At 40.6% G+C, this 16,209-nt stretch overlaps 1 protein-coding gene across 1 annotated transcript in view; it reads left to right on the top strand.

Annotated features, from left to right (window-relative positions):
- The first annotated feature begins 7,161 nt into the window (after nt 1-7,161).
- TEP1 (telomerase associated protein 1) overlaps nt 7,162-16,209 on the top strand; it is a 42,342-nt gene continuing 33,294 nt past the window's right edge. Inside the window, exons 1-8 of the mRNA XM_072415204.1 lie at nt 7,162-7,299; nt 9,175-10,045; nt 10,124-10,264; nt 12,675-12,809; nt 12,963-13,124; nt 15,117-15,281; nt 15,893-15,964; nt 16,063-16,190. Of these exons, the coding sequence (XP_072271305.1) occupies nt 9,191-10,045; nt 10,124-10,264; nt 12,675-12,809; nt 12,963-13,124; nt 15,117-15,281; nt 15,893-15,964; nt 16,063-16,190 (1,658 nt within the window). The 5' untranslated portion in view covers nt 7,162-7,299; nt 9,175-9,190. The remainder of the gene's footprint in view (nt 7,300-9,174; nt 10,046-10,123; nt 10,265-12,674; nt 12,810-12,962; nt 13,125-15,116; nt 15,282-15,892; nt 15,965-16,062; nt 16,191-16,209) is intronic.

Genomic DNA, 16,209 nt, shown 5'->3' with positions numbered 1-16,209 from the left:
GGTAAGTTAGTGAACAAATAATCTATGCGGGTATGAGTTCTATGGGAAGAGGAGTAGAAGGAGTATTGTCTCCCAGAAGGGTGGTGAACACGCCAATTATCGTAGAGTTGGTACCTCCTGATCAATTGTCTAAACTCCTTGGATTGAGTGGACCCCTGCCTAGATGGTTGGGATTGGATCAAAGCATGTCTATCTACGGCCGGGGAAAATGTCACATTAAAGTTACCTCCCACCATTAGGTAAGTATGGTCAAATTTCTTAAGGAGAGACATAACTTTGTTAAGGAAGTGTATCTGACCTTGATTAGGAGCATACACATTGCACAGCGTGATAGGAACTCCTTGTACCAAGCCATTCAGGATAATGTATCTCCCCCCCTTGTCAAGTATAGAATTAGATAAAGCAAATTTAACAGAATCTTTCATAAGGATCGCCACCCCGGCCTTTTTCTTACACTGGGAATTAGCCTGGTACACTTGGGAATACAGTTTGGAAGCAAAATTAAAATTACCTGAGCTATCAAAATGGGTCTCCTGTAAGAAAACCACCTCTGCGGACATACGTTTAATCTCCCTAAGTGCCAGTTTACGTTTGACGTTAGAGTTTAAGCCCCGGACATTAAGAGATAAAATCTTAGTAGCCATAAGGGATAAAAAGGAACCACCTTACTTCATCCAGAACGTCCCTTGTGATGACACATTTTTTGATGACCTGGAGAAAATTCTGTAAGACCGGTCATGCCCAGATCTAGTGTTACCATCAAAAAAGGGAAGGGGGGGTAGAGGAACAAGGAAAAGCTTTAGAGCAATCCGGAAAAAAACAAAAAACCAGGGGAAGGAGGCAAACCAGCAGGGTAACAATCGCCAATAGGCGACTAATAGGGGAGTGTCATCTGACGATCCCCTCCTCCAACAGGGTGAGGACAGGAAACTGCTGCTTATAGCAGATGAACAACTCCCTCTAGAGGGGCAAAAAGCCCAGAAGGCCAGCGAAAATAAACCAAGAATCCGCATAGTTCCTTCCAAACAAAAAGAGCAACTTGGGCCGACGCCGGCCGTCAATAGAAAAAGCCTCTGGGGTGAGCCGGGTGCACCCCGGCTAATGCCAGGCACTGCCCCCCGTCCCCCCCCAGGGCTGCATCAATATCGGGTATTGCAGCATGGAAAGCACTTAAGCCTCTTAAACACAGCAGTATAACCGGCAAGCAATTATAATATTAAGCACTCACATTTAAAGGCAGTAAATAATACTCAAGCATATCCAGTCCATGAGAGGAAAAGATACAGCTAAGCATAGTATATAGTTTAAGAAGTAAAGCATAAACCTCAACAACATTAGAGCATTTTAAGGTAGTAGACCAGTGAATTCACAGTGTAGTGTGGGCTGCCGCAACTTCAGCGGCGTAGAGTAGGGGAACGGTCTGGTGGCGAGGCCGCATCCCTGCGGCGAGCTCTGGATCTCTTTCCCGAAACCACCGGCTGCCACTGGGGAGAGCGGTGGCGGATCATCTCCTCTCGCTCCCATCCAGGCAACTTCGGGCGAGGAATCCCCAAGTCTTTGCAAAAAGAGTTTAGGTCCTCCGGGGATCGCAAAGTAACAGTTCTCCCCTCTTGTCGTGCAATGAGGCTGAAGGGAAAGCCCCATCTATAAGGGATGCGTTCATCTCTAAGGATAGTCAGTAAGGGCTGAAGAAGGCGGCGCTGCTGTAATGTATGCCACGATAAATCCTGATACAGTTGGAGAGGTGCCCCATCAAATTCGAGATTGCGCATATTTCTAGCAGTGGACATGATGTCATCCTTCATTGCAGCATCAGCTAGTTGGCAGATCACATCTCTAGGTCTGGATGCAGAGCCCGGGCGTTTGGAGGTTCAAAAAGCCCTTTGGATATGAACCTCCCGGGGAGAGGGGCGTCCCAGTACCTTGGCAAAGAAGGCTTGCAGCACTGGTTTAAGATCATTATCTCTGGTCGCTTCAGGGAGCCCCCGTACTCTAATATTATTGCGGCGTGACTTGTTATCCATATCCTCTATCTGACGCTGCAGCTCAGTTATTTTCCGATCACTTTCTTCCGCTTTGTGTGAGAGCGCAAGTATATCCCCCTTTGCATGTAACACTGTGTCATCCAGATCATCCACTCTACCAGCCAGAGACTGGAGATCAGTCCTCAGGGCCCCAATCTCTGAACGGCAAGTTGCCTGTACGTCAGCTATCAGTTTTTGAAAGTCATCTTTAGTTGGGATGCTCTGCAGATATTGCTGCCAGGTAGGGTTATAGGGAGCGTCCCCTAAGGGGGTCCCCCCAGCTTTCCTAATGGATGGGCTGGATAAGGCCCCGTGCCTCACAGTCTCCTCTTCTCTCTCCCCCTTGCTAGAGGGGGGCACCCTTCTGATGGGAGATTTGGGGGCTAATAAAGGTGAATCTGGGGCCATCCGCCTCCCAGAACTCGGTGGTGAAAGGGCCCCATGGTGTGAGAAGACCCCCTCTCGCTGTGTCACATCCATCCCCTCAGTCACTGCGTCTCCAATCCCTGCTCCCTGAAAGGCCCTCTCTCCCTGAGGAGAGACTGCGGGGGAGAGACTCCCCCCTCTGTCACCCGCAGGACTCACCGAGCCAGGTGAAGATGATCCTGAGTCCCGGGGAGAGGATGACCGCGGGACCTCCTCATCCGTGGGACGTGCTGCGCGGTGTGAGTCCCCATCCTCCAGGCGATCTTCTCTCTCTCCCCGCCGCCACGTGTGCGGGGATGAGGTCGGCGCCATTTTAACGGCTGGAGAGGACAGCGGCGTGTCCTGTATAAAGTCCCTTATGGAGGACTGCCCGGACGCTGAAAGTGGCGCTGGGGTCGGGGGGAACTTCCCCACTCTGGTCCGCTTCTGCTTTCCCATGGATGGGTAGGTAATCGCCCGATTTTCTGCGGATTGCTGCCGGCGTCTGAGGAGCCCTGGGATCACACGGCCATCACGCTCGCCGGCTAGGCCACGCCCCCGCTTTAAAGCTTTTTTATTTCAGTAGTTTTAGTTGCATAGTGGAAACAAGCTTGCACCTGTGTGGCCATTAGCTGCACACGGAGCTTATGCTCATTCTGGACGAGTGATTCAGAAGTTAATAGAAATAGAGGAACAGAGCACACCACCCAAGCGAAGCAGTATTTATAGGATCTGGCCAGAAGTGGCGGTTTACATAATCTCCCAGTGAAAGGTCCACTTTAAAAAGCGGCTCCATATTGTCCTTGAAGTGTAATTTTCCATCAACAGGGAGAGTCCAGGAAAAGATCCACTACTAAAGACATTTAAAATAAAGTAGGACATGACACAGTCACGTTCCCTTAAACCATTCTTTTACCCATGTTCTCCTTCTGCTAATTCCAATTTCATTTCTAAGTCCTAACTGCTGTTTGTTCTGAAAATAAAAATTCATAGAAAGTACATCACTGGTGATGTGCGTAAGCTGGTAGTCGTGGCCGAGTGGTTAAGGTGATGGACTAGAAATCCATTGGGGTCTCCTTGTGCAGGTTCAAATCTTTTTGACTGCATTCTGTTGCCTTGTTTGTTTACCCATATTTCTTTGTTGTCAAAATTGGAGATGTCCTTGGTAGCCAAAAAAGAGTAAACTATGCATCCTGTTGAATTTGCCAGCGTGATGTATTTTGAAATGCCAATACCATAAATTGATGAGTCAAGAATTTGCAAAACAATTGGCAATATCTCCTATTTAAAGCAAACCTACCACTGAGAAATTATGTAACCGTCTATTCTAAATAATTCTGTCTGGATGTAAAGCTGATAGCGAGTTTCAGTAGTTTCAGTCACACAGCTAAAACGAGCCTCCAACTGGGTGGTAATTAGTTTGACACCTGGGCTGCATACTCATAAGGTTTAATTGATTGAGAACTTAGAAGAGACAGAAGGATCAGAAGGATCAGAGCACCAACTAAACAAGCATTATCTCTAGCATCATGCCACAACTGTCAGTTTACATAATCGGGCACATAAAAGACTACTTTCAGGAAAAGACCCCGGAAAGCTCCATATTTCCCTTGGAGTTCATTTCCCGCTAACAGGAGTCTGTTCACAAGATATAAATTCAAAGAAAGTACCTCACTGGTGATGTGCATGAGTTGGTAGTCGTGGCTTGAAATCTGTTGGGATCTTCCTGCGTTCTTCCCGTTTAGGTTTAAAACCTGACAACTACGTTAGCAGTCGCCAACTGGTGGTCCGTCTGAGAAAATTTTGGTGATGCTCAGCTCAGCCTGTGTGCCCCCCAACGGGGCAGGAGAAGGTCCCTGTTGGGATGGCGCACCGGCAAGAGCCGCAGACTATGTCTTCCATACTGATCACAGGCTCAGAGCGGTGGGTGGGTTGTGTCTCTGGACACAAGCTGTCCACTCTCCTATCACAGGCTCAGACCTACGATGGGAGACTGGGCAGGTTCTGGCATCATGACGTCACTCTCAGGGAAGTTTCTTCTCCTTTGAGTGATCCCCAGCTTCCGGTGCATCTAAAAGGTTGGCGACCACTGGACTGTGTGCTTTTTCTGTGATTGTTTACCTTCATCTCTCCCGTGTTGAAATTTGGGATGTTTTTGGTTGCTAAAAAAGGAGAAACTGTGCAATCTTTTGAATTAGCCAATGTGCTCTTTTTGAAACTCCAATGCCACCACCTTTTGAGGCAAGAATTTGCAGAATACCTTACAGCATTCCCTATTTATTGCAAACTTACCACTGGGAAACTATGTAAGTGTCTATTCTAAAGAATTCAGTTTGTTTAGATGTAAAGCTGATAGCTGTAAAAAAATGTCCTGAGAAGAGAAAATCTCCAGCTTCTTTTTAAAACAATTTAGTTAGTCTATTTGTACTGAGGCATTAGCCTGAATTCCATTATTACCAATGATACGAAGATATTCTCAATGACAGATATTACGAAATTCATAAAACTAAGAATTGCAGAAATCATTAATGACAAGAAAATATCAACTGAATTAAATGTTCTTAAAGTGAGTCATGTTGCACTATTTATATATCCATTCAAGGTGCCCCCCCTTGGTTGGTTTCTGAATTAATTCAATTTTACCCCAGGTGTCAACAGCTTTTAGACAGCCTTTGACAATCAAAGAGTTGAAAGGGTATTTGTTACCACTTTTATTGAAAGTCAAGTATAAACATTATTGTCTTTTTTGTTCTAGTTCATACCCTTCAAGTAAATGTTTTAAGTTAATAAATCCTTCTGCTCATTTTAAAAAAGATATTTTCCCAAAAGCCTGCACACCTTATTTTCCTCTACACCCCGTTAGCTGTTACATTAAGGCTTAGGGAGTGATTCAGCCATCTGCACAGAGACTGCTTCTCTCTCCTGCCACATGGCTAGCCAGTTGACTTGCAAGGGATGTGAGATGACTGTGTTAGGAAATATTCCATACCTTGCTGAACATAGTAGGGGTAGGAGAATTGAAAGTTCCGAAAGAAAGTCCCACTGCCCCCTGAGACACAGAGAACTACAGAACAACAAAGTGAGATGACCAAAAGGCTAGGGAAGGAGAGGGGAGCACCAGGGGCTAAGTAAGTGAAGTTACTGCCCATCACTAGAATATGCTTACTGCTGGTGAACATCACAGTCAATAAAGAACCTATTACTAGTGAATGTCACTGTTACTATGGGACCCACTACCACTAAATGTCATGGTCACTAATGGACCTGTTACTAGTGAATGTAAATGTTACAATGAAACCAGTTACCAGTGAAAATCACTTTTACTAAGGGACCCATTAAGAGGTAATGTCATGGTCACCAAGGGACCTGGTACTGGTGAATTCCACTGTTATGAAGGAACCTATGAAGAATGAATGTCACAGTCTCTAAGAGACATGTTACTGATGAATGCCACTGTTTTGTAAGGAATCCATTAACTGTAAATGTCACGGTCTATAAGGGACATGTTACTGGTGAATGCTACTGTTTTGTAAGGAATCCATTAACAGTGAATGTAACGGGCTATAAGGGACATGTTACTGGTGAATGCCACTGTTACTAAGGGACTCCTTAGCAGCGAAAGACACTATCACTAAGGGACCTGTTGCATAATATCTTAACGTCATATGCCATACACCATATTACCGACGTGTTTCATCGTTTGGCTTCCTCAGTGGACTTCATAGTGGCTTTTATTGGTAGTAGATCATGGCTGTTGAATATAATATTGGTGATAAAACTTGTGTGAGATGCAAATGTTGAAAGTAACTGGCAAGATCAGGTAGTTGAACTACTTGGGTAATGTTTTGCAAGGGAAACAATCGGGACTGCAGTTTCTATATTCAGGTAGTTCAGATACTTAGGTGGTGTTTCACAGGAAAAGCAATGAAAGCTGCTCTAGGGTGGAAGTGGTTATTAAACAATCATACCCCAAAGGAGAGAAGATCCCAGATATTCTTGGATCTTTTTAATCTCAGAGCGAAGGGAAAAATTATAGATGTTAAAATAAATATAGTATAGATAGTACTGGAGTATGTCAGTGCTAGTTAGGAGCCTGTTACCGGTAAATGTTACTGTAACTTTGGGACTTTTTACCATTGTATGTCACCGTCAATGGTGATAATGCCTGGTAAAGGCGAATGTTATCATTACTCAGAGACTGGAGAATGTGCCTAAAGAATCTATCTGTTGAATCTGCATGTTGGTAAAATTTGCATTTTGACAGTAAAATCTGCCTGTGGCTGGCATTATCTTCTTATGATTCTTATGGCATGTTCATTTTACTCGACACGCTTACTTCCATTTGTCCATGGCCAAAATTTTGCTATACTGTCCACTGCCGCAACACCCAAAAATCCCAGCTCTTCCGCACACAAAAACATTTCCAGACTCCCTTCCATACATTGTAGATGAAAGAGCCCTGTCACCCTGAAGAGTAAGGGGTGAGGCGATGGGGGGGGGGGGGGGAAGACAAAATAAAAAAAAAAATAAATATTAGGAGACAATTTCATTATAGAATGATGATAATTTGACCTACTGATTGTTCTTATATGTAATAAAACTTATCATTAGTTCTTGGAGTGATCAATCTATGACCCCAGTATAGGAATATACATTCTCTGAGGCTGGATGACTAACCCTGTCAGAGGTCAGGTTTCTCTGTATGATCTGAGTCTCCTGGTATCACGTATCACCAATCAGATTGGTCGCAGAAAAGCAGGAAGAAGGAAGCTGTACAGCCCTATGGTGATCAGCTGGGTGTTGGCGATACAAGTCGAGTCATTCTCTATTGTAGGAGCTGTGTCTCGTATCGGAGGGTCGCATAAACTAGGTAATATCTTACAGCAGCTGAAGTTACGTCAAGACACATTCCGTGCCCCTTCCACACTGTCTACATCGTGTTTCAGCCTAGTTTAACGCATACCAGAGAGTATACAATCGTATGCTGTCATTTCCGAGAGTGAATGCCAGCGCCATCTAGTGGTAGAACTGTGAAAGTAGCGCTTCCTGGTCTTCTATTTACTGAGTTCCAGTTGTCACCCTTGAAGTGCTCCAACTGGAGTGCCCTGCAGAATTTCCATAACTGGAAACTTTCACGTGTGTTGGGTTAGATAATGTGATCTATAAATAGCCAGCTGAGATTACCAATTATAAAGAGACAACACAATTGTTTTTGTCTGTGTTTTCTACCATGCTCCCATTGGCATTTGAATAGTATCGAACGCCAAACCTTTGTTTTTAAAGTTTTGATTAGAATAGGTGGTGGTCTAAACACTTATCATTTTTTTTAGGATATCTGTCTTTAGTTCCTATACCAAATATACAACAAAAAGTGGACAGAATTTCTCCAAAGTTAAAGCAGAACTAATCTAAAAACAAAAAAATCACACTTACCTTTAATCCCACTGGTCCTTCCTGCGAACTGGTGCAGCGTCATCCTTGAATTCCTCTTCGTCACCTAGGTGATCAAGACTTAAAGAAATGGTTCTGCACCCATTTGTTTTTTTAACTTAAAAAAGAAAACACCAACATTTTTGACATTACATATAAGTGTTGTCTACCCTTCTATGTAAAATAAAAATGTTTAGTTTAGGTACGTTTAAGTAAATCCCCACTGTCCCAAGAACAACAGATCTGGTAATAATGCAGGAAATCTGACATTCACTGAAACATCCCATGGTGGAAATTACATCCTTTGAAACACATTGACCTTAGCTGGACTTGTCTGTGCATAGGGTCAGTTTTTACAGCAATATTTCATCTGTTTTAAAGTAAGCATCACATGAGATATAATGTATGGAGTTTTCCAATGCTGACCTCAAGTTGAAAATGCTAGTTTGAGTACAGGCACTGATGAAAAATGTGAATGTATATTATAAATTCAGAGCTCCCAACATGCTTACACCTTGTGGGTCAGTTAAATATTATTTTTTTTTAAGGCTGGAAAAAAGTGTAACACAATTAGTTCATTATATATATGATTATTGGTATCTCTTATTTTCTTTACACATTTGCACCTTTATAAGCTTTTATGAAACCCCTTTCCAAAAGTGTGGGCATTACTATAGAGCTGCTCATCCCAACCACACCAATACCATAACCACAACTCCACCAATACCACTTAAAAAAATGTACCCTAAAATTTACCCTAAAAGTGTTGGAGGTTGAACTCAAGGCTCTGTGCTGGCTACCTGATCTCCTCCTCACCAAACTCATCACATGTCTTTCTGAAGCTGTCTTTGTGCATAGTCTTGAGCACAGTCTTGTATCATTATTAATATATGTGTAATAATTACATAATGCTACCACAGTTCAACAAAGAAATTTCAAATACACGAGTTTCAAAGTCCCAACTGTAGCGTTATGGGCATAGACATATGATATACATGTATCTATCTATTTCAACACCTCCCCTGTCAGATAAGCGGATATCTCAGTATCTGCCTTACACCCATATAGGTGCAATTGTCTTATTTATTTGAAACTAAACTGGTCCAATGTAAATTTGTTGGGCCCTTCGACATACTGATACTTTCCAATTGATTTTCCTAAAGTCCAACTTACTCATGAATGGTCAGAGTTATTATAATTTAAATGTGATAAGACCAGTGTATAACAGTTGCAATATTAAATGCAAGGGTGATTTAGCTGTCATTTACTGCAAACATTCTTTATGAGGTTTTTACTTAAATTATATTTTTTGTAGGTTCAGGACTGCAATCATGCCCTCTCCAGGCTTTGACCTCCAATTGGAGAACCCAGGGTTACGTGGACCAAAGCAGTCTCGATGCAGACTGGCCTTGACATTGCCGGGGGCTGATCGCTTAGGCACTCAAACAGATTCTTGTGGCCCAGAAAATAAAATTCTAAAGCTTTCTGCTGCAACTAAATCCACTATTACTACTAATTCTATTTTGACATCTGATTCCAATCTGTCCTCCCAGTCCATGTTGTCCCCAAACCTTTTATCAACCAACAACCCTTTTCTTTCACTATCTTCTCAGTCCCATCTAACTAATTCCATTTCAGCTCCAGGCATTTTAAACTCATCTCTGGTGTCTACAAATTTTCTGACAAGCAGCAAAGCTTCTAACTTAGATACTGCCTTTTCTGCACTTTCCTCTAGTGTGTCATTTTCACCTAAGTGTGCTATAACCTCCACTTCTTCTCTGTCTTCTGGTAGAACTGTAACATCTTTGTCTTCTGAAAATCAAACTTTGAATCATCTATTGTCCGCAAAAACTGCAAAAACTTTTCACTCCTCAATACTTGATGATGCACCAGGAGATCATCAGGTTAAGTTTTTAAATATTTCATCTTCAAATAAACACACTGTGGACTCACTTCTTTTACCATCCATCAATTTCCAGCGTGACATTAAAAGCAAAAAAAACACACCAGCCCCTTCAGCTCTTCCTTCAAGCTTACCTTCAAACATAAAATCTAATCCAGGGCTTGGGCAAGCAATATCTGAAGATCTTAAATCACAGGACGAGGCATTGTCAGAAGATGATACAACAGTAAATTCTTGTGAGGTGGAGTCGCTATCCAACGATTTGACCTCTTCTGGCATTAAGGTACAATGTGCAGGCATGTGTAATGTGCTAGTGTTAATGCATTACTGTGCCTATAGATTGTTTATGTTTATCCAACAGTTTGGCATCGAAAATTGCTCAACACAACCTGCTTTGTCTGGTGATAGTGAACCATCTGTAAAGGAAAGAAATGAAACCACAGATGATGCATCTGAAGCTATCAATAGCCAAAATTCAGAGACTCTTCTCAAACAGAAGAAGGTCAGTGGTCAGTTAAACAATTATTTTCATGATATCTGCTATTTACTAATTTTCTAGTTGTACGGATACACCTAAGATAAAGTTTAGTACTTAATTAGGAAAGGACTTCATCATTAGAAAACGTTAGGAAAAATTTCAAAATAGACAACAGATGTTTTGATTCTGATGTCTCATATTCAATCTTTAGTTTACTATGTGTCATCTAGTTATCAAACAAATGTGTAGTTTATATTGTAGGTATGGTAATTATGGAAAGTATGTTAATGGCTATAGTAATGGTAAAAACGTAGCACACCATTTATTTTACCTGTGATTCTTTGCAGAGACCTGAATATTTTCTGAACATCTAAAAATAATTTTTCATATTCAGTATTTATATTCCTGTTCCTAGTCAGTACCCTAAAAAAATAGCAGTGCACTTCCTGTGCCCACCAACTCATAGATATTTTACTGCAGTTTAAGAATCTGAAGACACTGCTGCCTTTGACTGCTACTGTTAGGAGATCTGGAGTCATATTTAGTGTTGCCATCCCTGTGCTGCGTTGTTCTAGTTGATAGAGACCCAGCTACAGTAAAAGGATATCCTTGCTTATGTATCATTCTTACTGCCTAAATATTTTACCAATGGTCATCAAATCACCAGTTTAAGAGGGCATCTCAGATTTGAGCTCTGATTTACTATCAAACGGCTATTTCTTCTTAAGGACACAGTGCATAACATGGTATGGTAAGTCAGTAATTATTATTGTTATAACACAGTATTTATATAGCGCCGGCATATTACACAACGCTTTACTATGTCCATAGTCATGACACTAACTGTCCCTCAAAGGTGCTCACAGCCTAATGTCACCACTATAGTCATATGTTGTAAAGAATTTATCAATCTGTAGAGATCATTTATAAGCTTTCTGCTTGTTTTTCCTTGGTCAAAGCTCATACAGTTTAAGTCTTTTTTTAAAGCAACCCTATCAGGGGTTAGAAAAATTGTAATGCAATCCTGTGAGGAAAGCAAATTTATACTAACTGTAAAGCAAAGATCCCAGTGCAAATGGAATACAGGAAAACATTGGTATCAACATGTAACTTTTGAGTCTTAAAAAATAAAAAGGTATTGTTCCTAAAGCATTTATATACGATTTGTGGTTGTAGGTATAAAGGTGGCATATTAGGCAGCATTTAGTAAATAGTGGACAACCAAGATAGAGTTCTTAATAATCACTATCTTTCATAAAGCTAAAGATAGCCCTACCTATTTTGCAGCAAAAGCCTGTTTTCAGAACTCAGTAAGCCAAGCGGAAATTAATACACACAAATAAATGAATACAATCAGTGACTTATATCCCCCTTTATCCCACTATTGCTGCTTCCAAATGGTTCGACTCAAAGTTTCAATTTTAAACTGTGGGCAGCATGGTGGCCTTTGCAGCACTGGGTCCCAGGTTCAAACCTTGGCTAGGACTCTCTGCATGCAGTTTGCAGGTTCCCCCTGTGTTTGTGTTGGTTTCCTCCCATATCCCAAAATTGACCTTGAACTGTGGTAGTGACATATGACTATGGTAGGGACGTTAGATTGTGAGCCCCTTTAAGGGACAGCTAGTGACATCACTCTGGATTTTGTACAGCGCTGCATAAAATGATGATGGTATATAAATACTGTGTAATAATAATAAACTAGGAGCCTGAAAGCAAAAAGCTTCTTCTGCACACACTCCTTAGAAAATCTATAATAATCTGTTAATTTTGTGTCACAGGTGTCACAAGGTACTGAAGTAAAGTTAAAGTGTTAGCTTTACAATATCGTGCTAGAGAGATTTGAATGGTAAATACTTTTTTACTTACCTACGGCACAAAATGCAGCTATCACTGCTAACATTCAAAACAGTAAACAACAGAAATGCCAATAAACTGAATGTGAAATAATACATCCATGGTGTGTTATTTTTTAAACATTTATTTAAAAGTAGGAAAAAAAAAAAAATTACATGGGCAAAGTCTGTTGTATTCCCACTTTACAGGTTAAAGTACTTTGCACTTTTTTATTTGAATATGGTGGGTCATTTGTGCTTAAATAATGTTATCTTAATAATGGTTGTTCACTAATAGGTAGAGTTGTGGTTGTTTAAAGTTTGTTACAGGAAGCTTGTGTTTGACAGCTGTGACCTGTCAAATCAAAGACAAATGCAGTTCCAGGACATTACACTTATTGCCAGAGTATACACAGAGATATCTTCTTTTAATGGCATTTTCAGGTCCAAAAATCTTGATCTATACTCGAGCAAATATGGTAAAAAAATCCTTATTTAAACTGATACAAATTATTTTAGTTTACATAAAATAAAGTTGTACTGCCATTTGAATGCCTTTTTTTATAGCAATTCTAAAATTGTTTCTTTTCCTTTTACTCTAGATGGCTTTATTATCTGCAGTTTGCTGTTCATTGGTTAATTCACCAAACTTCTCAGACCCTTCAGATCTGACCAGGACTCATATTCAGACCATGTGTGAAGATATAGCAAAATTAGACCCAGAGTTTGTTCTGAAGGTAAGAGGATCACCTCAAGGTATAAACAGGCATTTAGAGAGAATAACAATAAGGTAAATTATTTATTTATTTATTTTTTTGATGGTTGCTATCTAGTTTGATGCATGATGCATTCTGTATTCCTTTTATACTGAAATTATTTCTCCTCTATAGGTCGCTTTGTACACCCGTCAGGAACTCAATATTCGTAGTACTGCAAACTTCCTGCTGGCTGTGTCTGCATTGCTACCAACGTGCCGCCCACACCTGCGCAGGTATTTGTGCCCTAGTATGCAGCTTCCCAGTGACTGGATGGAAGTACCACGTTTGTATCAGGTATGCTCTTGACATTATAAGGTAGTACTTGCCTAATATTGTTATGTGCCTATATATTCCTTTGTAATGCTAAACTATTTACACCAGTCATTTCTAAACTTCGTAATCCTCTGTGTCTTCCAAAATTTTAAAGGCATCCCTGGGCCAAAATACCTAAGGTTAGAATAAAACTGCAGTTAGATATTGGTTCCGGCTTAGCATGCCATGTCTTAAAAACAAAGTATACACATTATTATTGCATAAGAGATGAATGCCAGTATACTAAAACAACCACTGTGACAAATCCCACAGTTACAAATCCCTCAATGACAGACATGTAATTTACAGATCCTCCAGTGAAAGACCCTCCCTCCTTGCCATCCAATGATGGACCCCCTCAGTGACAGATCCCATTCGACAGGACCCCATTGAAGGACCTGCCAATGACAGATACCTCAGTGACACCCACCCAATAGACAGACTTCTATTGACAGACTACCTCCCAATACACTGCCTGGTCCTCAGGGACAGACCACCCCCCACCATGACAGACCCCAACATGGCACATATCTATCTGTTCCTTTGTTGACCTCATATTCAGTTAGTGAGGACACTCTTTTCATTCCCTGCAGCCTCTTAGTGATTGTCTAGTTGGCAGTGAAGATAAGCACAGGAATAATGCTGCGTACACACGGCAAATTTTTCTCGCCCGATAATCGGTATCGGCCAATTATCGGGCGAAAATCTGCCGTGTGTACAGTCGGTCGTCGTCCGACGACCGTCCTGGCGGATCCATGGACGATGGACGACGACCGATCCTAATGAAAGGGAAGGGGAGAGCATAGAGCATGAACGGTGCTGTATGTACAGCATCGTTCATGCATCGTGCAGTCTTTTCTCGTTGGAAAGGATCATGAAAGATCCTTTCCAACGAGAAAAATTGCAGGTGTGTACGCAGCTTAAGAAAGGCAGCAACAGTTGTAGAAACCGTTTAGTAAAAATCACTCTCAACCAGTATGACTAGCTAGTAATATCAGCCAAGTGGTAACTCTACATGAAGCACCCTTGATAACTTACTGTAGCACCCAGTTTAGGAACTTACACTTTTAAATAGGTGTTTCATGTATCAAATATATTATATTTGTGTTTTCTGAACTCATTTTAATGTTCTGAATGATGTAAGACAGTGACTGGAAAATTAGTAGAAAATCGTTATACTTCGCCTAGGTTTCTTTCATATACAATGTACTAGGCTACAGGAAGTGGATATCTGAACTAGGAAACGCTGGGTGAGATATCAGAAATCCAGGAAAGATGGGTTGCCTTAGCAAAACATTGTTTGCTGAGGACTTTGGTAAATAGTGTTGTCGGGTCTGGATTTTTATGGAATGATGAGCAGGTTGGTAGTGGGGCTCCTCATTCCTCATTTCCTATATAGCTCTCAGCCAGGTGATGGAGATCAGCTCATTTCTCAGCTATAAAGGTCTGCACTATGTAACGCACAGGAACTCAAAATTCTCAATAGTTTTTCTTCTGTTATTATGCACTATGAGTGTGTGTGTGTGTGTGTGTGTGTACTGGTTGAACAGTCTATCTTTCACCATTGCTGCTGCAGTCTGCTAAAATGACAAAAAGGACACTGTAAGTTTACTTTGAGTTGTGTCGTGTGGCTGGTAGTAGGCCGCCCGTATAGAAAGAGTGATCTTGTGTTTAGTTGGTGCTCAGCCGAGCAGGAATTTATTTTGTGTTTTTGCCTGTATGTAAAGGCATTATATTTTGCTTGTGGATGAAAATAAAGAAAACAGGCAAATTCCTGTGTGAACTGTGCCGTTGTGTCACTGTCTCTGACTGCTGTGCCTACCACTATTTAGCTGACCCCCACAATGACTTCACTTTTTCCTTTGTTTATCTTGTTTTGTTTGTTATTACTAACTACTCTACTATTTCACTGTTAGGAAGGTTTTTGTTAAGGTAAATTTAAAGTTTAATTTCTGCATTTTTTTTTTTATTTAGAGTTTGGCAGGGAATGGAGATAAACTAGCTCCCCTTCCGTCTTGCCTCCGCCGAGCTCTCACACTAAAGTTCCAAGAATTCAGCGAATACCAGTTGGCAAAATACAATACTCGTGTACAACGAGGGAAGCGTGATTCCAAAAAAAATAAAGAGAAAAAAAATAAAGTAAGAATTCTTTGTCCATTATTTTTAATGCTTGTTTGTTTGATAAAACATTTATTGAATGTTTTAGGCTACATATAAATGTAGTATGAAAATTAATGTTAGATTCTATTATTTATGTATTACACCAGCAATGGTTAAAACTCAAAGGCCTCTAGAGTTCTCCAGTCCCCTACTGTATAGTTTGCATATGTGAGATTACCTAAACAGTAAGCCTATATCACAATGTGATTGTGACAATGTAAAACATGTACAGTGTAATTTGACTTAAAGTGCATGTCATGGAAAATAATACCTTCTCTTTGGGTCTGATAATATATCATTCATTGTAAGCTAATCTATACGTACTTACAAGTATTACAATCAAATAATGGTTATATGATGCAAACATAATAAGCACTTAAAGATATCAAACTTATTTTAGGAATGACAGTGAAGTAAATCCCACAATAATACTATAAACTAAGCTAAACATACCCTTTTAGATTGCTGAGATATGGAAACACTCCTCAAAATAGCACAGTATACAAACGTCAAATATATATGATTGTATACTTTCTTTTATGTTGGCTTTGTTTAAGAAATAAAAAATACATGTCTTTTTTTTTTTTTAGGTCATTAAAACTTTGAGGTTTGGTAGAAGTTTAAAAGCAATAGAGTCTTCTTTGATTCTTCTCAAGGAACAGGTGGGTTCTTTTAGATATATATGGTGTATCAGTTGTGTTAGTTCATTTTACTTATAACAATAAAATTTATGCTGCAAATACATTGTGCGTCTTTGCAGTTTGTTCAGGCTAAATCTGCTTCCACTGAGAAGAAAAAGAAGAAAGACAAATTCTCTTTGAAGAGTTTGATTCAGAGATTACATATCTTTAAACCAGCTTATCATGTAATGAGTCTGCTTGGTCGCAGGTCAGTAGTTTTTCTCCTG

The sequence above is a fragment of the Pyxicephalus adspersus genome, chromosome 6 (assembly GCF_032062135.1).
Source record: "Pyxicephalus adspersus chromosome 6, UCB_Pads_2.0, whole genome shotgun sequence".
NCBI lineage: Eukaryota > Metazoa > Chordata > Amphibia > Anura > Pyxicephalidae > Pyxicephalus > Pyxicephalus adspersus.
This window is presented reverse-complemented; position numbering and strand designations above follow the sequence as displayed.